The 24,418-nt window shown below is 43.8% G+C and overlaps 1 protein-coding gene across 1 annotated transcript in view; it reads left to right on the forward strand.

Moving 5' to 3' along the window:
• Positions 1 to 24,418, forward strand: part of LOC122799363 (acyl-CoA dehydrogenase family member 11-like) — a 2,063,282-nt gene that overhangs the window by 1,232,152 nt on the left and 806,712 nt on the right. Inside the window, exon 10 of the mRNA XM_044068366.1 lies at positions 4,152 to 4,244. Coding sequence (XP_043924301.1) covers positions 4,152 to 4,244 — 93 coding nt within the window. The remainder of the gene's footprint in view (positions 1 to 4,151; positions 4,245 to 24,418) is intronic.

Consider the following 24,418-nt stretch of genomic DNA (forward strand, 5'->3'; position numbering starts at 1 on the left):
TAAATACATCAAATGCAATGTCATCAAGTACTACTTCTGTGTAGTTATAAATAGTGAAATTGGACTTAGTATATAGCTTACATGATCCCTGCTCCATGCTTGAAATAAGTCCATTCACATTTCTACTTTTTTCTTTATGTTTTTTGTTCTTAATTGCAACAGAACTTGTGTCCCTTACATTTAATGGCTCAAAAATCTTAACAGTACTCATGTGTTCCAGTGACGTGGTGCCTGCTGTTTCTGTTTCCACCCCACTGCCCTGCCTGGATGTTGGTGAAAATCCTGTGCTGACCCTTTTCGTTCTTTACCAGCCAGCCTTTCACTTCTCCTAAGTGGCCCCCCCCCCCAATTATTTTGAGTTGTATTTTCTTCATTACTCATGTTCTGATTTTCAACTCTATGGGATCTATATAGGGGATATGCCACTCCTTCCCTATATTCATTTAAATCTCTTTCCAGCTTACGCATTTTCCTGTTAATTACCTTGTTACAAAATACATCTACCTCATCAAATGCTTTGCTATAGTCAATTTTTATTGTAAGAAAATTAGAATCAGTAACAATGCTATTATTTAGTGTATTCAAATCATTTGTGAGAACATTCTGTTTAGCTTCATATTCTTCTATCATAGCACCCAACATTTCAACCCCCGCCCTGTTGAAAATATCACACAGTTTGAAATAGGGTGTTCCCGTTTGTACATTATTGGGAAATTTAAATATTCTCAAACCTTTTGGAATGCGCTTTAACTTTACGCATTCTTTTAAATAATCAACTTCAATTTGATTATTTTTTAAAGCATACAATTTCTTTTTGAATTCATCGAATTCATTTTCAATAATAGTTGTTTTGTTGGAATGAACAGTACCTTTGTTAAATGAAAATTGCTGCTCTACCCAATTCGCAAAGCAAAAGTCCTTATTTTGTTGCCGTTTTTCCGTTCTTGAGGGCATCGGTCTCTCTGCTTCATTAGATCGGTCTGCTCGACCAGGACCCTCATTAATGTTTGGTCTTGTATTCGAAGTGTTGTTAAATCCATTAAAAGCAAAAGAACCATTTGTCCCCAGGCAAGCTCCACCAAGCCTGCTAGCAGTTTGTGCTGCGTGCTGCTGGTTTACTGCCGTTGTATCCATTTCCGGTTGAACTCCCTTCAGGAGCTTAGTTATCTCCTCCAATGCTGCCAAAACACCGTTGAACTCCGCTCGAGTTACCGGTGCGTCTGGATTAGTGTTTCTTAGCACTTCTGGTGTTTCCACCGGATCAAAGGCATCCGCTTCCGCAGCCATTACGCACTCACAAGCTTAAGTCAAAACCAGGTAAAAGAACAGGACCAGGAACAACCTTGAAGACCACAAAGCTGACGCCACCAAGTTAAAATGAATCCAAAATTGGTCTTTATTTGTAAAAAACACCACACTAATACCACGTATCACAAGCGCTTTCGCTCGGATGTTCCGAGCTTTTTCAAGATACTGACAGAGTTTAAAACATCAGTTTAAATAGCTGCTTGCGTTAATTAACAATTCAATCATTTTGTAATTACGATATTATTCAATTACCAACCATCCATTCAGGTAGCAAGCTACACAACCAAGTACAAAAAGCTTTCTTTGTGACATCAAGTGTGTTGCATTGCATTCTTTCGTTCAGTTAAAATAACTGTTACATACATTTTCTCCACTTAAATAAAAGTATGCTAAATGCATTTAAAAATGTGGACAACTTGGTAAAAACTTAGTGTAAATACATTATTGCTTACACTGTAAAATCATTGTCAACAAAACATTTGTATGAATAATAATTAACACGATCCTACTCTAGCAAGTAAAAATACACATAAATATAGATGTAACCATGTGTGTGACAGTAAATTTGAACTTTTAAAGCCTACGGTGTTCAAGTATTATTGTTTTAGACTGTGTTCATAATCTGGCCCTTCTTAATTTTAATACTGGTTTGATACTAATGGTATCATTTAATCCAGGCCAGTTCCCTGCATTGGGTACAGGGCTGTCCTTGGACCAATCTGTGTACCTGCCTGTATTCTTTGTGTTTGGGAAACATTTTGCATTCCTTAGATATTCACAGCAGAGATTACAATTGAATAGAACAAAGCACTGCAAGACAGATGAATAGTTTTTAGGCCCTTTATGGGTGGGAAAAGTGGACAATAAGCAAGCAAACCATTTTTAAATTAATGGCTCATTATATTAGTTTTGGAAATTTTCATAATGTAAGTTCATCCTAGGTCAAGTAAGCCCATTCTACTAGAGCAGTAGCTACTACCACCACAGCTTTCATAAGAGGGCTTACTACTCAGGCCAGCATAAAAGCAGCTATATGGACATCATTGCATACCTTTACAAGTACTGCAATCTAGCTAACATTTCCTGGCCAGAGCAGGTTTGCCATGGCCATTCTTCAGGGCTTTTAGACACCTGCATTTTCCACAAGTCGTACACCATCAGGTCTGTAAGCTGTTGGAGCTTTTCCATGAGTGAGTACTGCAAAAGAAAGTTATGAAAACATAGTACATTTATTATTGGAGGTTAACAGAGTTGGAGATGTTTGAGTATATTTGCTATTGCAGTACCAGTACCCACCTTCCTTCCTTCCTCGCTATTACTTAGATACTTACGGGTTCTGTAGTTACCTAGACTATCCTTACCCAAGCTAGCCCTTTCTTACCTTTCCTTGTTGCTATGTGACCAGGCACCCTCCTTCTCCAGGTTCAGCTTCAGCCTACAGAAGCTGTTTTACAGTTCCTTTTATTGGTGTTCTCCCACCTGGGAATGGGTCAATCCACTGTGGGGCATGCTTTGGTGCTTGCCAGAAACAGGAAAGATCAGAAGCTGGCACTGATAGATGTCTCTCTATACCACCAAAGTCTTGATGTCCATGTATGAGGGATGGATGGTCTAGAGGGGGTAGACTCAAGAACTCTGGAAGTCAGGCCAGCAGTCAAGGCCTCTACAACAATTAATATGCTTGAACATCTACTGTTCTGGTAAGTTCCTAACAAAACTTTATTTCCTCTGAAAATGCCATCTAGGCAGAACTAATGAGCTTTTTCAGAAAAGCGCAACAAATTAACAGAGAAGACAATTTAAAAATAAATAACTTTATCGCTTTTGGCTTTATTATGAAAGACTTTTTTCATAATAAAGCTGAAAGCACTGAAGTTATATACTCTTTTAGCCTGTCTTGTCTGTTCATTTCTTCGACTTTTTTTGGGAAAAAACTTTCCTCTGAGAAAGTTAGTATGAATGTAAGGGGGTGAAAATTCAGTGTTAGATTTGATTGGAAGAGCTGTCCTGTAGCACAGATGGCATCATCATCATCATTATTATTGTTATTGCTTCCCTTTCAAAAAAATAAATGTGTGCAGCAACATCTTTTAGTCATATTCTCATAGAAATCTGGCATTTATCTCCATTTTGAATGTAAGAGAAAAGGGGTTGTTGTAGAACATTGCACAGAAGGCGTGTGTGAAGTATAAAAGGAAGCATAATTTATTTTACTGTTGGCACCACTGGATTGGGATCTTCCATTCTTTGCTTAAAATGAAGTAAAGGGCATAAAGCACCTTACATGCAGCTTGTAGGATGTTTTTCGTATAAGACGTAAACCAAGAAAACAACACATGGAGCATAGCATTGATTAGTAGCAAGTGAGGGGATTTATCCCTGATGCATTTATGCTGCTAGTCTTTTGTACTTGGAAGAAAAAGAATTGAGTGTGCATAGTGTAGTAGGCAACATAGTTGTTTTCAGTACACAGAATGGAACAAATAACCACATTACTGAGGCTATTGGTGGTCATTGCTGTCAGATGGCTTAAGCTAGTGTAGACAGCTGTGAACTATGGTGGCTCTTAAGTCATGTCTGGTGAATCTTAACTTTGCTGTGCATGTAGGGCAACACTGTCCATTTTGTATTAAGAGCTTTATTTTTTTATAAGAGGCCTTTAGCCTTTGATAAAGTGGCTTTGATAAAGGCAATGGAAATTCACACTGAAGGGATCATTTGTTTATCAAATTGAGGTTCAGACACACAAAATTCACAAAAATCATGCACATATTGCCCATTTAAACCTTATGATACCCAAGTTTTGACTGACATGTATTCATGGATATTCATTCTTTCAACAGGCCATTGCTGTTGTATCAGAAGGGTTAGAATGCTTTGGTGGACAGGGCTATATGGAAGACACTGGTCTACCAGGAATGCTTAGAGATGCTCAGGTAAGTAATTAATTAAAATATTTTTTGTGAAGTCTGATGTTAACTTGATGTTCTGGAACCAGGCACTTTCAAAGTACTGTCTGTTCTGGGTAACCTTTCCCTGCATCACATTACTGATATGTTAGTTGCCAGTTGCTCTGTTGTCCTGGAGAGCCTTGGAACTTGATTTAAGTGTTAGGTAATATCGTAAGATCAGACAATGTTGTTTTTTTTTCTTTTTGTTTGGGTTCAGCCGTGAGGGTTATCTAATCCAACTCTGATCTGAGACCAGCCATATTCAAGGCTTCAGCCCCCCAAGCACCACCTCCTCTGCCCATAATAACTTGCCCTACTAGGATTACCTCAGATCGTGTTTGTTGTCTTCGTGGACAGCAGCTTGGTCTTGAGCACTGTTGGGTGTATCCTTTTCTAGTGCTTGTTAGCTAAATCTTACTTTTCCCCTTTCCTCTACCCTACTTTTTATTAGTAGTTGGTAGTTTTATGGATTTGTTTGTGTAGGATTAGATCTTGTAGATTAGGTTTAGGTAGCATATTTGTTTGTGTTTTTTTCCTGCCTTGTGTGCTTCAGTTATTGTAAATACTGTGTGCTTTTCATACTTAGTAGGATAGTGTGTGTTGGTTTGTAGAATTATATAGATAGTGTATAAATTTAGTGTGGTATGGTTAAGGGCTGCAAGCAGTTTGTGGTGTGTGGCCACAAACTCCCTTCCCAAGATGCGCACAACTAGTGAATTTATTGTCGTGATGCTGCTTGTCTCGACACACAGTGCGTTATTTGTGAGAATGTTGGTACCCGAGATGTTAATGAGAGGTGTGCCATGTTGGCTCTCAAGTGTCTGTTGCGAGCCAACAATTTTTCCTCCTCTTCTGCTCCTACTGGTAAGGTTGATAAAGGTGATTGGGGTTGGTAGGAGGGATGTAAGGGCCCTAAAACTTCGAAAGGGGCCAAAAATGATGTGCTTCCTCTTCATCCTACCCACCAGATCCAAAGATCCCAAGATGATCTGTACCTCCAGTGTCTGGGTCAGTCATCAGGTTTGATAACTCAGACCTAATCTCCTTTGGTGACTACTATGGGGAAGGCTTCTTTCCCTGTGCTCAGTGTCCCAATTTCCTTCCTGTCAAAAGGAACTCCCTTGGGCAGGCCTTTTTATCCCTCACCCCCTGTGCTCCAAGAGGGTTTCACTGGAGCCATCTCCTTCTCTGCCTCAGATCCAGTCCTCCTGAGGTTCACGTCTGGTCCTTGGAGTCATCAGCAATCCGGTGATCCTCCTGGCCTCAATCTGTGGCTTTAATTGTTCAGTCATTCCAGTTGGTCAGGAGTTTAAGATTCACTGATTTGGACAGCTGATGAGGTCCTTACTACAGTCCTAGATGCTGTTAGGACTGATTCTTTTGGCTTTGAGTCTTTGACCTGAGGCTTCAGCTGCAACAAGTCTGTTTCCTCCCTCAAACCCTAAGGGCTCCAAGTTTATCAACGCTGGTTGTCTTACCACCCTTACAGCTGTATCCAGTGGCTTGGCCAATATCATCTCCTAACCCTGCCTTGGTTTCCTCAATTCCAGCTGTGTCAGAGCCGATTGGATCTTGAGGCCAATACTTCAAGACATGGGTATCCATGTTGGGGCCAACACTTTGGGTTTCGTCCATCAAATGCAGTGCCTTGGCTCTCGATAGTTCAGCTCCTGTCTCAGCATCTGAGCAGACCAGTGCTGCTCTATTGTCTGGCATATCCTTAGGATCTTCAGATCTTGGGTGCGTGGGGTCCAGGGTACCAGCTTCAGCCTCTGCCTTTGATATAGAGAGGATGTTCTCCCATCAAGGAGTAAACTGGTCAGCACCAACCAGTATCCCTCCCTCATCAAAGTCTGTGCTTGTGAACATGCATCAGTCAGCTGTGGAACAGCCCACTCCTGGTGTTCCCCCAGTCTGCTTTGCACTCGGTCCCCCCTGCATCTTCTGCCCCCCCCATGCTCCATGACTGGAAGTTTCTGGCAGCTGGCAGTGCAAGAGGAAGCACATTGATTCTCTTTCTTCTGAGGAATCCCTCACTGAGGATACCAACCCCTATGAAGGAATGAGTCTCCTAAATCCTTCAAAGTGATCCCTCTTTTGGCAATCTTTTGGAGCAGGTGTGCCAGCATGATGGTTGGACTGCCAAAGCCCCATCTCCGAAGGAATCTGTATTTTTGGAGGCCTTTAGGGTGAGCCCATCCATGTCCTTGTGGTTCCCCCTCTGGATAGGTTTATTGGTTTGGTGTTCCAGAGGGTGTGGAAAGAGCCCAGTATGGAAGAAAAAGTTCTGAAGCAACTAGATAAGATCCCTGCCTCTCCCAAGGACCGACAACACTTGGGTAAACGTCCTGCCATTGATGCTATTGTGGTAGTAATGGCCACTAAAAAGGACATCTCAGATGAGAGTTGATCTGTTTATTCCTGAATTGAGAGTCTCGGGAATTAGACCAGTTAGGGAAGTGCTCCTAAGCGTCTGCTAAGTTCACACTGAGAGCATTAAACTGCTTGACTCACTTGATGATACTTCAACGGGACATTGTTCTAAATATTAATATGTATATATAAATATAAATTAAGACACAACAGATTCCAGAGTCTCAAAAGACTCAAGAAACTTAGTTGTCCACCTTGTAGTCTATTGCTAACATGTCTGTCTACTTTCTAATGCAGCTGAAGACAAATCTCGAGCCACAGGCCCTGTGTCACCACACTTGGATGAGATTGTGTAATTTTGCAGACTGCTTCAAGGTGTCCTCTATTAATGCCCTGTATGGTGGCTCTTCACTTTTGGGCCTAAGGTTATGGACACTTTGACCAGGAGCAAGCAGGACAGAAAGACGCTGTCTGCCATTGGAGTGCATTTTGCTATCCCTCAATGAACTTTCTCAGAACCAGAAGGGAAGAAAATGTCAGTTCTTTAGAAAAGCACAGCAGCCTTTTCAGGGAGCTTCTGTGGAAGATTCCCCCCCACAACAGGGAAGGGATAACCACAATGGGAGCCACCCATGTGTCAGGGGTGGTCCAAAGGGCTTCTATGTAACTTTCTCTGGGAGACTGTTTCTGCGATCCTGATGAGTTGCCTTACTGTCTTGCTCTAGAGGCAGTTGGGTCATTTGACTTTCCTGAAAGCTTTGGAGTTTTATCACCTCTGGCATGAGTGTTAGGAGTCATATACAGAGGTTACACAGTTTCATTTTAAGATACACTGAAGTTAAATACCAAACATCTTCCAGACATTCCACCCTGTCAGAGAAAGGATGCAGCTATTGATATTCAGAAGCTGTTAGTAAATCGAGCCATCCAGGATGTCTCGCCAGACCAAAACAGATCCAGGGTCTATTAAAGCTTCTTTCTGGTTATAGAGAAGAACAAGGACCTCATGCCAGTTTTGGATTTGAGCAAGTTGAATTGCTTTGTAAAACAGACCTAGTTCTCGATGGTCATGGCGCATGCCATTCTGTCTGTCTCTCTTTTTTTTTTAAACACCTTTATTGAATTATCATTTGTGACATAGACATACATTTATATAAAAGTAATAAAACAATATTAACAAGTTCACATTTACAAATGTTAAATATCACATATTGATATGATCTGAGGTTGTGATTTTCATTTATCCTCAACATATGAGTTATTGATCCGACCTCAGATCGAACTCGGCCGCATTCCACAGATTTGCGGATCAACTCTCAAGCTCTTCCCTCTATCCATAATTCCCTAGTCAGCCTGCAATATCTCAGATCTCGTTTGCCACCATCTTGCATGGATGTAGATCCTCTCTCAGACGTCTTTTGTTAAATTTTTCGAGCATTTGTGAGTAGTTTTCTTCAGAAATATTGTTCAATTAACTTTCTCTGCATCCTCCTTCTTTATCTGTTTAGTGTTCAGAGTTTCCACCCTTCAGAAATTTCCTTTACTTCTCCCTTTTTCTAACTTGTTGGGTAATTTTTTATTGAGTACCATTGTTGGTACCTCTTCTCCTTTACTTTACCTTTTTCTTACCCCCTCCCCCCCTGTTTTTAGAGTAGCTAACTCTACCATTATTGGTAGATGTTCTTCATCTCACATTGCTGCAGTCCTTACACTTGGGTAGTCCGCTGTCCTCGGTCGGCCCGAATATCAAAGTATAAGGCTGACGTCGGTCAGGGCGCATTTGACTGACGTCAGAACGTCAGGGTACAAATGCGCATGACCGACGTCATATCCTCAGTCTTTTTTGCCGCATGGTCCGATGCAGAAGCAGTATTGCAAGTGCCGGTTGGCGTTCTGAGATTTTTCGATTTTGAAGTTTCAGACCGAGTTCAAAGTTGGCTAAGTACCCCGTTGGGGAATATTTTACTTTTTTCTTGCCTCAGTCATTTACCGGATGTCAGAAAAAGTTAATAATTGCATTTCTTGTGGAAACAGATACCGCATAAAGATTATCATACTTTGTGTATTCCTTGCTTAGGGCCTGAGCACGACGTTGTTGGCTGTTGCTCTTGTGCTAGATTTAATAAACGCACTATAAAGAGAAGGTTGGATTTTGCGAGGTTAGTCTTTGGGAAGCGGTGTAACTATAAAATGCCGTCGGATGCTCCGACGCCTGCTTCTTCAAAGAAGCGCAAGGACAAGGCAGTTAAGCCTAGGCTAGAAGAACCGTCTGTACCAGACGCCGGTTCTTTAGAGGTGTCGGTGGAGCCGTGGCTCCACCGGAGGTTCTTTGTGTTCCCAGGGGGAGACCTTGTTATTACAAGATGTGGCCTCTCAGGAGACTAGTCAGGCTGAGGGGGCTTCTCATGTTACTATACTCCCCTCCCTTCCTAAGGTGGCTAGGCCCTCTCCTTCTGTTTCTAAGGCTTCCCCCAGGGGCAGGCCAGGTTTAGCTTCAGTTAGTGTTACCCCTAGCTCTTCAGGTACTGTGCCCAAGAAGCATATGCTTAAAATGGCAGAAGATTTGATTACTTTGATCAGGGGTTCTATGGCCCCTCCTGATAAGAGGCCCAGGGTGGAGCCTGAGCTGGGGGGTTTTGAACAGGCTTCAGATGTTTCGGAGTCTTCGGCTGAAGACTTGCAGGAGTACTCTCCTTATTCTGATTCTGATGTGGATGATTCTACTCCTTCTGCTACTCCTCCTGAGGATTTTTCTTTTTCGGAAACTCTTCATTCCATGAGGGAGCATTTTAAGTGGGAAGGTCAGGACTTCTCTGATTCCAGAAAAAGGCTTAGGGAATTTCTGTTATTACCCCAGCATAGGCCTTTGGCTATACCTCCTGTTTTGGACGTAGTGGAAGATGTTTTATGGAAGCTTCTCTTAATCCTGATTCTTTGCCTCCTGCTCCTGTTAAGCCGGATAGGTATTACAGGGTGCCTGAAGCTCATAAGTATCTTTTAAGAGTCCTAGGGCAGACCAGAAACTGTTAGCCATGGGCCTAAAGGTGTTAAGGCTTCTGTTGTTAAGAATCCGGTTCCTGCAGACAAGGAGGCTAGGGCCTTGGATAGATGGGGCAGAAAGTCTATACTTCTTCCACTCTTGCTATGAGGGCTCTGAATTGCCAGTTTCACATGTTGAAATACCAAAATTATCTCCTTTCACGTGGTTTTCTTAAGTCATGTCTGGTGAATCTTAACTTTGCTGTGCATGTAGGGCAACACTGTCCATTTTGTGTTAAGAGCTTTATTTTTTTATAAGAGGCCTTTAGCCTTTGATAAAGTGGCTTTGATAAAGGCAATGGAAATTCACACTGAAGGGATCATTTGTTTATCAAATTGAGGTTCAGACACACAAAATTCACAAAAATCATGCACATATTGCCCATTTAAACCTTATGATACCCAAGTTTTGACTGACATGTATTCATGGATATTCATTCTTTCAACAGGCCATTGCTGTTGTATCAGAAGGGTTAGAATGCTTTGGTGGACAGGGCTATATGGAAGACACTGGTCTACCAGGAATGCTTAGAGATGCTCAGGTAAGTAATTAATTAAAATATTTTTGTGAAGTCTGATGTTAACTTGATGTTCTGGAACCAGGCACTTTCAAAGTACTGTCTGTTCTGGGTAACCTTTCCTGCATCACATTACTGATATGTTAGTTGCCAGTTGCTCTGTTGTCCTGGAGAGCCTTGGAACTTGATTTAAGTGTTAGGTAATATCGTAAGATCAGACAATGTTGTTTTTTTTTCTTTTTGTTTGGGTTCAGCCGTGAGGGTTATCTAATCCAACTCTGATCTGAGACCAGCCATATTCAAGGCTTCAGCCCCCCAAGCACCACCTCCTCTGCCCATAATAACTTGCCCTACTAGGATTACCTCAGATCGTGTTTGTTGTCTTCGTGGACAGCAGCTTGGTCTTGAGCACTGTTGGGTGTATCCTTTTTCTAGTGCTTGTTAGCTAAATCTTACTTTTCCCCTTTCCTCTACCCTACTTTTTATTAGTAGTTGGTAGTTTTATGGATTTGTTTGTGTAGGATTAGATCTTGTAGATTAGGTTTAGGTAGCATATTTGTTTGTGTTTTTTTCCTGCCTTGTGTGCTTCAGTTATTGTAAATACTGTGTGCTTTTCATACTTAGTAGGATAGTGTGTGTTGGTTTGTAGAATTATATAGATAGTGTATAAATTTAGTGTGGTATGGTTAAGGACTGCAAGCAGTTTGTGGTGTGTGGCCACAAACTCCCTTCCCAAGATGCGCACAACTAGTGAATTTATTGTCGTGATGCTGCTTGTCTCGACACACAGTGCGTTATTTGTGAGAAAGTTGGTACCCGAGATGTTAATGAGAGGTGTGCCATGTTGGCTCTCAAGTGTCTGTTGCGAGCCAACAATTTTTCCTCCTCTTCTGCTCCTACTGGTAAGGTTGATAAAGGTGATTGGGGTTGGTAGGAGGATGTAAGGGCCCTAAAACTTCGAAAGGGGCCAAAAATGATGTGCTTCCTCTTCATCCTACCCACCAGATCCAAAGATCCCAAGATGATCTGTACCTCCAGTGTCTGGGTCAGTCATCAGGTTTGATAACTCAGACCTAATCTCCTTTGGTGACTACTATGGGAAGGCTTCTTTCCCTGTGCTCAGTGTCCCAATTTCCTTCCTGTCAAAGGAACTCCCTTGGGCAGGCCTTTTATCCCTCACCCCTGTGCTCCAAGAGGGTTTCACTGGAGCCATCTCCTTCTCTGCCTCAGATCCAGTCCTCCTGAGGTTCACGTCTGGTCCTTGGAGTCATCAGCAATCCGGTGATCCTCCTGGCCTCAATCTGTGGCTTTAATTGTTCAGTCATTCCAGTTGGTCAGGAGTTTAAGATTCACTGATTTGGACAGCTGATGAGGTCCTTACTACAGTCCTAGATGCTGTTAGGACTGATTCTTTGGCTTTGAGTCTTTGACCTGAGGCTTCAGCTTCAACAAGTCTGTTTCCTCCCTCAAACCCTAAGGGCTCCAAGTTTATCAACGCTGGTTGTCTTACCACCCTTACAGCTGTATCCAGTGGCTTGGCCAATATCATCTCCTAACCCTGCCTTGGTTTCCTCAATTCCAGCTGTGTCAGAGCCGATTGGATCTTGAGGCCAATACTTCAAGACATGGGTATCCATGTTGGGGCCAACACTTTGGGTTTCGTCCATCAAATGCAGTGCCTTGGCTCTCGATAGTTCAGCTCCTGTCTCAGCATCTGAGCAGACCAGTGCTGCTCTATTGTCTGGCATATCCTTAGGATCTTCAGATCTTGGGTGCGTGGGGTCCAGGGTACCAGCTTCAGCCTCTGCCTTTGATATAGAGAGGATGTTCTCCCATCAAGGAGTAAACTGGTCAGCACCAACCAGTATCCCTCCCTCATCAACATCTGTGCTTGTGAACATGCATCAGTCAGCTGTGGAACAGCCCACTCCTGGTGTTCCCCCAGTCTGCTTTGCACTCGGTCCCCCCTGCATCTTCTGCCCCCCCCATGCTCCATGACTGGAAGTTTCTGGCAGCTGGCAGTGCAAGAGGAAGCACATTGATTCTCTTTCTTCTGAGGAATCCCTCACTGAGGATACCAACCCCTATGAAGGAATGAGTCTCCTAAATCCTTCAAAGTGATCCCTCTTGGCAATCTTTTGGAGCAGGTGTGCCAGCATGATGGTTGGACTGCCAAAGCCCCATCTCCGAAGGAATCTGTATTTTTGGAGGCCTTTAGGGTGAGCCCATCCATGTCCTTGTGGTTCCCCCTCTGGATAGGTTTATTGGTTTGGTGTTCCAGAGGGTGTGGAAAGAGCCCAGTATGGAAGAACCAGTTCTGAAGCAACTAGATAAGATCCCTGCCTCTCCCAAGGACCGACAACACTTGGGTAAACGTCCTGCCATTGATGCTATTGTGGTAGTAATGGCCACTAAAAAGGACATCTCAGATGAGAGTTGATCTGTTTATTCCTGAATTGAGAGTCTCGGGAATTAGACCAGTTAGGGGAGTGCTCCTAAGCGTCTGCTAAGTTCACACTGAGAGCATTAAACTGCTTGACTCACTTGATGATACTTCAACGGGACATTGTTCTAAATATTAATATGTATATATAAATATAAATTAAGACACAACAGATTCCAGAGTCTCAAAAGACTCAAGAAACTTAGTTGTCCACCTTGTAGTCTATTGCTAACATGTCTGTCTACTTTCTAATGCAGCTGAAGACAAATCTCGAGCCACAGGCCCTGTGTCACCACACTTGGATGAGATTGTGTAATTTTGCAGACTGCTTCAAGGTGTCCTCTATTAATGCCCTGTATGGTGGCTCTTCACTTTTTGGGCCTAAGGTTATGGACACTTTGACCAGGAGCAAGCAGGACAGAAAGACGCTGTCTGCCATTGGAGTGCATTTTGCTATCCCTCAATGAACTTTCTCAGAACCAGAAGGGAAGAAAATGTCAGTTCTTTAGAAAAGCACAGCAGCCTTTTCAGGGAGCTTCTGTGGAAGATTCCCCCCCACAACAGGGAAGGGATAACCACAATGGGAGCCACCCATGTGTCAGGGGTGGTCCAAAGGGCTTCTATGTAACTTTCTCTGGGAGACTGTTTCTGCGATCCTGATGAGTTGCCTTACTGTCTTGCTCTAGAGGCAGTTGGGTCATTTGACTTTCCTGAAAGCTTTGGAGTTTTATCACCTCTGGCATGAGTGTTAGGAGTCATATACAGAGGTTACACAGTTTCATTTTAAGATACACTGAAGTTAAATACCAAACATCTTCCAGACATTCCACCCTGTCAGAGAAAGGATGCAGCTATTGATATTCAGAAGTTGTTAGTAAATCGAGCCATCCAGGATGTCTCGCCAGACCAAAACAGATCCAGGGTCTATTAAAGCTTCTTTCTGGTTATAGAGAAGAACAAGGACCTCATGCCAGTTTTGGATTTGAGCAAGTTGAATTGCTTTGTAAAACAGACCTAGTTCTCGATGGTCATGGCGCATGCCATTCTGTCTGTCTCTCTTTTTTTTTTAAACACCTTTATTGAATTATCATTTGTGACATAGACATACATTTATATAAAAGTAATAAAACAATATTAACAAGTTCACATTTACAAATGTTAAATATCACATATTGATATGATCTGAGGTTGTGATTTTCATTTATCCTCAACATATGAGTTATTGATCCGACCTCAGATCGAACTCGGCCGCATTTCACAGATTTGCGGATCAACTCTCAAGCTCTTCCCTCTATCCATAATTCCCTAGTCAGCCTGCAATATCTCAGATCTCGTTTGCCACCATCTTGCATGGATGTAGATCCTCTCTCAGACGTCTTTTGTTAAATTTTTCGAGCATTTGTGAGTAGTTTTCTTCAGAAATATTGTTCAATTAACTTTCTCTGCATCCTCCTTCTTTATCTGTTTAGTGTTCAGAGTTTCCACCCTTCAGAAATTTCCTTTACTTCTCCCTTTTTCTAACTTGTTGGGTAATTTTTTATTGAGTACCATTGTTGGTACCTCTTCTCCTTTACTTTACCTTTTTCTTACCCCCTCCCCCCCTGTTTTTAGAGTAGGTAACTCTACCATTATTGGTAGTTCTTTCTGCTATTAAAAAAGAAACAAAACTTTCCTCTCTTTACTTTCTAAAACAAGCTATGGCCGAGAAGCCAACCTGATTCAAAAAAAATGCACTTTCTTTGTCTGCTCTGAAAGTTTAAGCTCTGAAGCGACCAGCCACAACTTTTCCTTGTCCAGCTGCCTTCGAGGTAATGGAGAGGGCTTTCTCTCTTCCAAGAGATCTGATCTCTCACTTTTCTTTGGAGGCTGGAGCCTATATCCATTCCCCCAGTGGGTCTAAGCTCTGATCCTGTCAGACCTTTTCCACAGGAACAGTCAGTGCCAACTAGCATCCAGCCAGTTCCCTTGGAGGAACTTCCCATCTCTTCAGACACTTCCCCAAAGTATCCTACTGAGGAGGTTCCCCTTAAGCGAATGTGCAAAAGGTGGCACATAGATTCCTCATTGGAATCCCTCACAGAGGATACTGACTTAGCTGAAGGGGAAGAGTCCCCCAGATCACCTCCTGATGACTTCTCATTCTGAGACATTTTGGAGATCCTTAAGCAGAAAGGTGGGTGGTCTTCAGATAATCCTTCCGCACAGGAGTCAGTATTTTTGAAACATTTGGTTCTGGCCCATCTATGTCTTGTGTTAATCCTGAACAGCCTAGTCTCACATCAGGTATGGAAGGAACCGGACTCTGTTATCAATCTCCTGTCATCCAGACAAAATTTTGGTACCACCAAAAGACTGGAGCAAAGGAGTCTTTATTAAATCTATAGTTGCGGCAGCAGCCACAAACAGATGAGCTAGCTGAGCAAAGCTCCTCCGTCTACACCTCTAATAGAGAGTTGAGGGCTTTGGACAAATTTGGAAGGTGCATATTTGCTTTAACGACCTTTGCCTTGAGGTCCCTGAAATATTTGGTGTACTTAACAAGACTGCAGAGGGATATGACCAAGGAGCTGTCCAAATTTCTGTCCAAGTCCATGCCTGTAGATCATGCTCACAACTGGCTACTCTGTTATCCCTTTCCAGTGCATCCATGAGGTTGATATCCCATGCTGCAGAGGGTACCTCACAGGCTGCCAGTTCAGGCAGTACCTTATGGAGACATGCCTGGATGCAGTTATATGGCATTGCAGAGGCTTTCGAGTCTTCTTTCATCAGTGTTCCTTTTGATGGAATGTCGTTGTTTGGTCATTCTGTTCCTGCAGTGAACAGGAAGGACAGGCCATGTCTGCTGCAGGGATTTGCTTTTCTACCCTTCAGTGATCCTTTTCCTGAAGTCAAAGAGGGGTCAAGAAAATGTGAATGTTCTTCATGTTTCACTGTTGCAGTCTTCACATTTGTGTTATCTGCCTGCAGGTAGCCCTCAGCCGGCCTGAATACCAGAGTCTTCAGATTTCTGCATCGGATGCTGTCTCCTCTTCCATGACATCAGGTAGTCAGGTATATAAAACATGCAGCCGACGCCATTATATCAGTCTTTCTTGCCGTGCGGTGCCCAAAGCAGTTCGCAAGTGCTGGTCGGCCGACTCCTGAAATTTTTGTTTTCGAGTTTCAGACCCGAAGTCTTCAAAAAGATAAACCCCATTGGGGATCCTTTTTCTTGCTCCAGCCGATGTCAGTAAAAGTTAACAATTGTCTTACCTGTGGAAAGCAAATGCCTCATAGAGATTTTCATTTGTACTACATCCCCTATTTAGGCCCTCGCTGTTGGTTTTATGCCTTGTTCAACCCCCAAACTATTCATCGTCAGGCTATTTTTGCAGCCAATTACTTTTGTACTCTGTCTCAGTACTCTGAAATGGCTTTGTTAAGCCATCCGACTACCGATCTTCGAAAAAATCGTAAGGATAAAGACAGAGACAGATCGCATAGGTCCAAAACTGCCGACGATGCTTCCGTTAAGCTAGTTGCCAGCCCGCCGGTACTCAGTGAGGTGCTTTTGCAACCCCTGATACCCGCTACTTCAGATTTGCTGGCCTATACTAAGACCCATTCGGAGTCTGGTATGCCGTGAGATGCTTCTTCAACTATGGAACCTGCGGATGTCTCTACCTTGGATGGGTCTGGAGCTGCTGTGCAGGCACTGGCTTCTGAGGGTGTATTCAGGCCTACAGACATTCATTTTAAACCGACCCATCGTTTCCATCCAGAAGTTCTGAATCCCTCAGGCCTAAAACTGGCACTACACCTAGAAAACCGATGACCAAACCGTGAGCTCAGGCCCATATGCCTCAAAAATAAATGCTTAGAATGGCTGAAGACTTTATTACCTTCATTAGGGAAAGCCAGCCTTCCCCCTCTAAGAGACCTAGAACTGAATTCCTTTCTGATTCTTCTGATCAGGAATCTGATATTTCTGCTCTTTGTGATTACCAGGATTTGCCCTTATCTACTTATGAGGATTCTGATGCAGAGGTTTCCATTCCCTCTGCTTCCCCTCCAGAAGATTTTTCTTTCAGTGAAACCTGGCATACTCTTAGGGAGCATTTCCTCTGGAAAAGCCAGGATTGAGTCCAAAAAGAGACTTAAGGAATTCTGCCTCAACCCAGGCCTTTAGCTATCCCTCCTGTTCTGGACATTGTAGATGATGCTTTCTTGGAATCTAGCATTACCCCAGACACTTTACCTCCAGCTCCCAGAAAACCTGACAGGTACTTCATAGTACCTGACTCTCTCAAGTTCCTCTTCAAGAATCCTCTGCGGATCCAGAGACCATTTCCCAAAGACCAAAAGGCATTAAGGCTACTGCTGCCAAAAATCCTACCCCTTTTGATAGAGATTCTAGAGCCTTAGACAGATGGGGTAAGAAGGTATACACTTCTGCTACTTTGGCCATTAGGGCTTTAAATTGCCAGTTTCATATGTTAAAGTATCAGCAACATGTTATGGGACTACTTAAACAGAAAATTATGTTGATTCCTGACTGTGCTGAACACAAAGAATTGCAAGATTTAATGCATTCTGCAGAACAAGTTGGTAAACATACTTTGCGATGTGGTTTTGATGCTTTAGAAGCATCTTGCAGAGCTGCTGTCACTGGGTCTCTACTTAGAAGGCATGCTTGGCTTAAGGAACAAAACTTGCCAGATCATGTTAAAGCTAAATTACTGGATGCTCCCTTAAACCAAGACAACCTTTTTGGCAACAAAGCAGAAGTCGTCCTCAAAAGGATGGAGGAAAAAACTAAATCTATGCAAGCTGTTAAAGATTTCCTACAAGTACAGCCTTCCTGATTCAGTAGGCATTGGCCTTCAAAGAACTGGTCCTTTCCAGTCTCTTCCAGGCCTTCTCAGTCAAAACCCAGGAACAGCAGACCACCTAGTTTACAGTCTCAGGCTACGCACAGACCTAAGCAGTGGGGGGCTCCCACTTCCAAAGCAGGGAGTAGTAAGCCACCCCCTATGGACAAATTGCACAATGACTTAACCTAACCCTTCCAAGCCCTGCTCAACTACCTGCTCCCTTAGGAGGAAAGCTCGCTCTGCATGCAAAAAACTGGGAACTCTTTGCCCAGGACAAATGGGTTTTGAACATAGTTTCCCAAGGATACAGATTCAACTTCCACACTACCAACCCCAAATGGTTGGCCAGACCTACCCCCAAATCAATGGGCAGAGGCCCAACAGCAGGATGTCCTTCAAGGATGCATCTGCAGTCATAACATATGGGTTGTCCTGCCTCAGGCAGCCCTTCGGTCGGCCGGATTCCAAAGTCTGGGTCTGGCCTCGGCTGATGTCGCACTTTCCCCGACGTCAGAGCTTCTGGAGTATAAAGGCATCAGCCGACGCCATTTTCCTCAGTCTTTCTTGCCGCACGGTGCCCGAAGCAGAAGCTGTTCGCAAGTGCCGGTCAGTCAGATCCAGAGATTTCAGCTACCGAAGACTTTGAAAAAAGCTAAGTACCCCGTTGGGGGCTCTTTCTTGCCTCAGCCGATGTCAAAATAAATAATTGTTTAACTTGTGGGAAACAAATACCTCATAAGGATTTCCATTCTTACTGCCTTCCTTGCTTAGGCCCAGACCACGACGTATCAGCTTGTTTAGCCTGTGCCTCCTTCAACCGACGGACTCTTAGACGTCGGTTGGAGTTTGCAGAAGAATTTTTTGGAACCGATTTTGCTTATAAAATGCCATCGGAGACTCCGACTTCGCATATGGCCAAAAAACACAAGGAAAAGGACCGACACTCGCGGCCTGCGGTTTCGGCTGAAACCATGGCTAGGCCTACCGCGAGTGTCTCGGTTTCGGCTGAAACCAACCCCACGGTTATTACTACTACCGAAACCATTCCTCCGACAACCGAGGCCAGAGAGGCCCCGGCTGAGTCGGCTTCAGAACTCCCTACCGAAGCTAGTGCTCAAGAATTGTCCGACACCATACCTTTGGACATTTTTACCCCTGCACGTGGGGCAGCTAGGCCCCCAGCTTCTATGTCTATTAAGGCCTTCTCCAGGGCTAAAGCTGCCAAACTTTCAAAAGCTTTGCCTGCCAAATCTACTTCTCAGAGGCCTTCCTCAAGTTCTCATGCTGAGGACCTTTTATCCTTAATTAGGGGTTCCCAACCTCACCCAGACAGGGCCTCCCAACCTCCACCAGACAAAAGGCCCAGGACTGTTCCCTCTGAACCTCTCTCCTCTGATTACTTCACGGATGGATCTGATTTGTCAGACCATCAGGAAGGGGCCTACTCGCCTTATGAGGATTCAGATGCAGAGGATTCTATTCCTTCGGCCTCCCCACCTGAAGAATTTTCCTTTGGGGAGACTTTACACTCCATGAGGGAGCACTTTCAATGGCAGGGTCAGGATTTCTCTGATTCTAGAAAAAGATTAAGGACCTTTTTGCATTTGCCCCAGCATAGGTCCTTAGCCATACCACCTGTTCTAACTGTAATTGATGATGTGTATAATGATGTCAGTACTGCACCTGATTCTCTTCCCCCGGCCCCTGCCAAACCTGACAGATATTACAGGGTCCCGGATTCTCACTTCCACCTGTATAAAGCCCATGCTGCAGACCCAGAAACTATTTCTCAGGGCTCAAAAGGGGTTGCAGCTGCTACTGCCAAAAATCCCCTTCCCTCTGAAAAAGAGTCTAGAGCATTAGAGAGATGGGGTAAAAAGGTTTATACATCTGCTACTCTTTCTGCCAGGGCATTAAACTGTCAATTCCATATGATACAGTACCAAGAATTTTTGTTAGATCAGCTGAATAAGAAGCTTTCTTCTCCTGAACCTTTAGACCGTAAATCCCTTCAGGATTTGGTACACAACTATCAGCAGGTCAGTAATCATTTCTTAAAATGTGGCTATGATGCACTGGAGGCTTCATTTAGATCAGCTATGACTGGGGCAGTAATTCGTAGGCATGCCTGGCTAAAGGAGCAATCTTTGCCAGACCATGTCAAGGCTAAACTCCTCGATGCTCCAATGGAGAAACAAAATTTATTTGGCTCACCTGCACAGGAGATTCTAAAGAAGGTGGAAGAAAAAGCAAAATCTGTGCAAACAGTAAAGGAATTTCTGCAGGTCCAACCTCCGAGGTTTAGCAGAAACTGGCCTACAAAGAATTGGTCCTTTCCAGACACCTCCAGAGCACAGAGGGGCAGGAACAGACACCCTAGAGGCAGAGGTCAATCAAAGGGTGCCTACAGGGGCCGTCAGTAGCAGCCTGCCAACCAGAGGAGTAGTGCCACAGCTGCAACTACAACCACTACCACAGGACAGACACAATGACTTGACTCTGATTCCGCCTACCAGGGATCAACTGGAAGCTCCCTTGGGCGGAAAGCTGGCTTTATTCTCAAAAAACTGGCATTACATTACAAAGGATACATGGACATTGCAAACAATAGACAAAGGATACAGGTTTCACTTCCACACTTTACCAAAAAGGAGCGGAATGCCAAACCTACCACCAAACCAGAAGGCAGAGGCTTTAAGACAAATCAGCAATTTACTTCAGATAACAAGGCCAAGGATTTTACTCCAGATTATTCCTAGTACCAAGAAAAGAAAACCAATGGAGGCCTATTCTCGACTTGTCCTCACTGAACACATTTCTCATTGTGCCAAAATTCAAAATGTTGACCCTACAGCAACTTCTTCCCATGTTGGGCAAGGAGTCTTGGCTGGTGACTCTAGATCTCAAGGAGGCATACCTGCACGTCCCTATCCGACCAGATTGCAGAAGACACCTCAGATTTCTTGCAGGATCAGAGCATTATCAATTCTCAGCATTGCCCTTTGGCTTATCTACTGCGCCCAGAGTATTCACGAAATGCCTGGCATCAGTAATTGCACATTGCAGACTTCAGGGAATTCAAATTTACCCATACCTGGACGACTGCCTAATACAAGCGGACAACAAGACAAAATTGTTAAAGGACTTGGCTTATGTCATACACCTGCTACAGGCCTTGGGATACACAGTCAACATCCAAAAGTCAAGACTAGTGCCATCCCAAAGGATAACCTTTTTGGGTGCAGATCCGGACACAATCACTCAGATGGCTTTTCTCACAGAAGAAAAACAAAAACAACTTCCAGATTACTTCATGACTTTGACAAGACAAACTCAGCTTACTGCAAGGAAAGTCCTGCAGGCCCTGGGTTACATGGCATCCTGCATAATCTTGATTCCACATGCCAGGCTGCATATGAGGAAATTACAATGGTACCTAAGGAATGTATGGTCTCAACACAGTCACAGTCTAGAAGCCATGATACCAATCATTCCATGCCTTCAGAAGGAATTCCTGTGGTGGGCTCAGGCCTGCCAGTCCAACAGAGGGTTGCCTTTCAACAAACCAAAACCAAGGCAGACCATCACCACGGACGCCTCAGACCTAGGATGGGGAGCACACATGGAGGACAAATGTATCCAAGGCCTATGGCCTCAAGGACAGCTAAGCATGCACATAAACCAAAAGGAGATGCTGGCAGTGAAGCATGCAATCGAGGCATTCAAACCATTCCTCCAGCAAGGACATCTGTTAATAAGGACAGACGACACCACGGTCATGTGGTACATAAACAAACAGGGAGGCACACATTCCTACCCTCTATGCCAGATGGCAATGAATCTGTGGAACCTATGCCTGAATCTCAGTATCCAGCTGCAGGCCATATTCGTACCAGGAAAAGAGAATTCACTAGCAGACAGCTTAAGCAGAACTACCACGGATGCTCACAAATGGATGCTGCATCCAGACATCTTCAAACTCATAACAAAGAAATGGGGAATGCCAGAGATAGATCTGTTCGCCTCCCCACTCAACCACCAACTGAAGAAATTCTGCTCAAGGACATACCACCCACAAGCCTGGAGGGTGGACTCTCTCTCTTTCAGCTGGAATGCCCTAACAGTATATGCCTTTCCACCTCTCCCATTGATGTACAAGGTTCTACTGAAGATCAGGGAGGAGCAGCCAAAGGTGATACTAATAGCTCCGGACTGGCCAAGGCAACACTGGTATCCGCTACTGAGAAGCATGTCTCAGGCGAACTCATGGCCTCTACCCCTATGGCCTCTTCTTCTAATGCAGAACAATTTCAAGACCCTGCATCCAAACTTGAAAACATTGCAACTAACTGCCTGGAAAATTCCTTAAAACCAAGCCAATCTGTTTTATCTCAGAGGGTCAAGGACATTATCCTGGAGGCTCGCAGACCTTCCACAAGGAAGACATACTCAGCTAAATGGAAGAGATTTCTCATTTGGAGCACATCAAAGGGCACAGATGTCACAGTGGCAAACATAGCACACATCCTAGAATACTTAGCAGAATTGTTCCACAATGGCCTGTCTTATTCTTCCATTAAGATTCATGCTTCAGCAATTTCAGCAGAATACAATATGGATCCTCCTATCTTCTCTCACCCTCTTCTCAGACAATTTTTGAGAGGGATCAAAAATGTTAAACCTCCAAGGAGACCCCCTCTACCTGCATGGGATCTCAATTTTGTGCTGGAAAAATTGACACTACCTCCTTTTGAACCAGCAGCATCAGCAGACCTACAGTTTTATCTTGGAAAACTGCTTTCCTTCTGGCAATCACTTCAGCAAGAAGAGTATCCGAGTTACAGGCATTAATGGCAGTGCAGCCTTTTCTTATTTTCCACCAGGATAGAGTGTCACTGAGAACCAATCCTACTTTCATGCCAAAGGTGGTATCCAGGGTATCCTTGAACCAAGCTATTCATTTGCCTACGTTCTTCCCTAACCCACAGAACAAAGGAGAAAAACTTTTGCACACCTTGGATATACACAGACAATTATGCTACTATCTGGACAGAACTAAAACCAACAGAAAAACTGACCAACTTTTTGTAGCATATGCAAATGGGGTGCAAGGAAGAGCAATTTCCAAACAGACAATTTCAAAATGGATAGGAAATTGCATTCGCTTTTGCTACTCTTTTCATGGAAAGACAGCTCCTGAAAATATCAGGCCTCATTCCACAAGGGCCACAGCCACCACTACAGCTTTCCTACGAGGGGTGGCTACCAAGGACATTTTAGAAGCTGCTACTTGGAGCTCCGTGCATACATTTGCCAAGCATTATAATCTACCTTTATACTCCAGATCCCGAGCAGGGTTTGCAACTGCAGTTCTTCAGGGGATCCTGACTACACCATCCTTCTCTTAGTACCTCCTCCCCCAGTTTGGCTATGGTATTCTACCCATATGTTATGACTGCAGATGCATCCTTGAAGGACATAGTACAGTTTTGTACCTACCATAAATGTAGATGTCCGATAGGTATGCATCTGCAGTCAGGATTACCCACCCTCCTTCCCCTCTGTGGTATTCATAGGGTGCCTTCCCCTCTTTCAGCTAGCTGGGGGAATCTATTATGGTGTATTTGTTTGTTTGTATATGTATATGTATATATATTTTGCTACTGTTTGGAACTTTTCAGCATTTATCCAAATTTAGCCTTCCTAGAGGGCACCTGGCATCTGGGGCAAGAAACACTGAGGAAAATGGCATCAGCGGATGCCTTTATACCCCAGAAGCGCTGACGTCGGGGAAAGTGCGACATCAGCCGAGGCCAGACCCACACTTTGGAATCCGGCCGACCGAAGGGCTGCCTGAGGCAGGACAACCCATATGTTATGACTGCAGATGCATACCTATCGGACATCTGCATTTATGGTAGGTACAAAACTGTACTTTCTCTCTCTTCTCATTATCAGGGCTATTCAATCTGTCCCAGCAGAACAAAGGGGACAAGGTTTTTATTCAAGATTTTTTCTGGTACCCAGAAAAGACAACTCTTGGCATCCTATCCTGGACCCCCAATATTCTCAGCACCTTTCTGGTCATTCCAAAATTCAGAATGCTAACTCTTCAACAGCTTCTTCCTATGCTAGCCAAGGATGCCTGTGGCTTATCTACTGCGCCCAGTGTATTCACAAAGTGTCTAGCTCCAGCCATTACATTTTGCAGGCAGAGAAATATTCAAATTTACCCATACTTGGACAAGTGTCTGATTCAGACAGAAAGCCAGGACTTGCTATTACAACACCTGGCATTCGTAAATAAACTTCTGACCTCACTGGGGTACACCATCAACGAAAATAAATCTCACCTAGTAGCCTGCCAACAGATTGTATTCCTGGGCGCAAGCTTGAACACAACTTCCCAGGTGGCATTCCTACTCCAGAGAAACAAGTTTATTTGACAACCTACTTCAAACTATTGGCCACAAAACCCCAGCTCTTTGCAAGGAATATACTGGAAGCCCTGGGGTTCTTGGCCTCTTGCATTCTACTAATTCCATATGCAAGACTGCATATGAGGAATCTCCAGTGGTATCTAAAAAGCCTATGGTGTCAACTTTCTCAGGACCTGGAAACAATGATTCCTATCATTCCTTGTATAAAGACAGAATTCCTTTGGTGAGCAGAGGACTGCTATCACAACAAGGGACTCCCTTTCACTCTACCCCCTGCCACCCAAACCGTAACAACAGATGCATCAGACTATGCATGGGAGGCTCACATGGCAGGGCAGTGCATTCACGGCAAATGGAACCTGAGACAGATGCACCTGCACATCAATCAAAAAGAAATGTTAGCTATACAGAATGCTCTGACAGCCTTCAAAGACCGTATTCTTCCAGGACAACTATTGGTAAAGACAGACAACACCACAGTTATGTGGTA

This window comes from Protopterus annectens, chromosome 4.part0 (genome assembly GCF_019279795.1).
Source record: "Protopterus annectens isolate FY-2018-M chromosome 4.part0, PAN1.0, whole genome shotgun sequence".
NCBI lineage: Eukaryota > Metazoa > Chordata > Ceratodontiformes > Protopteridae > Protopterus > Protopterus annectens.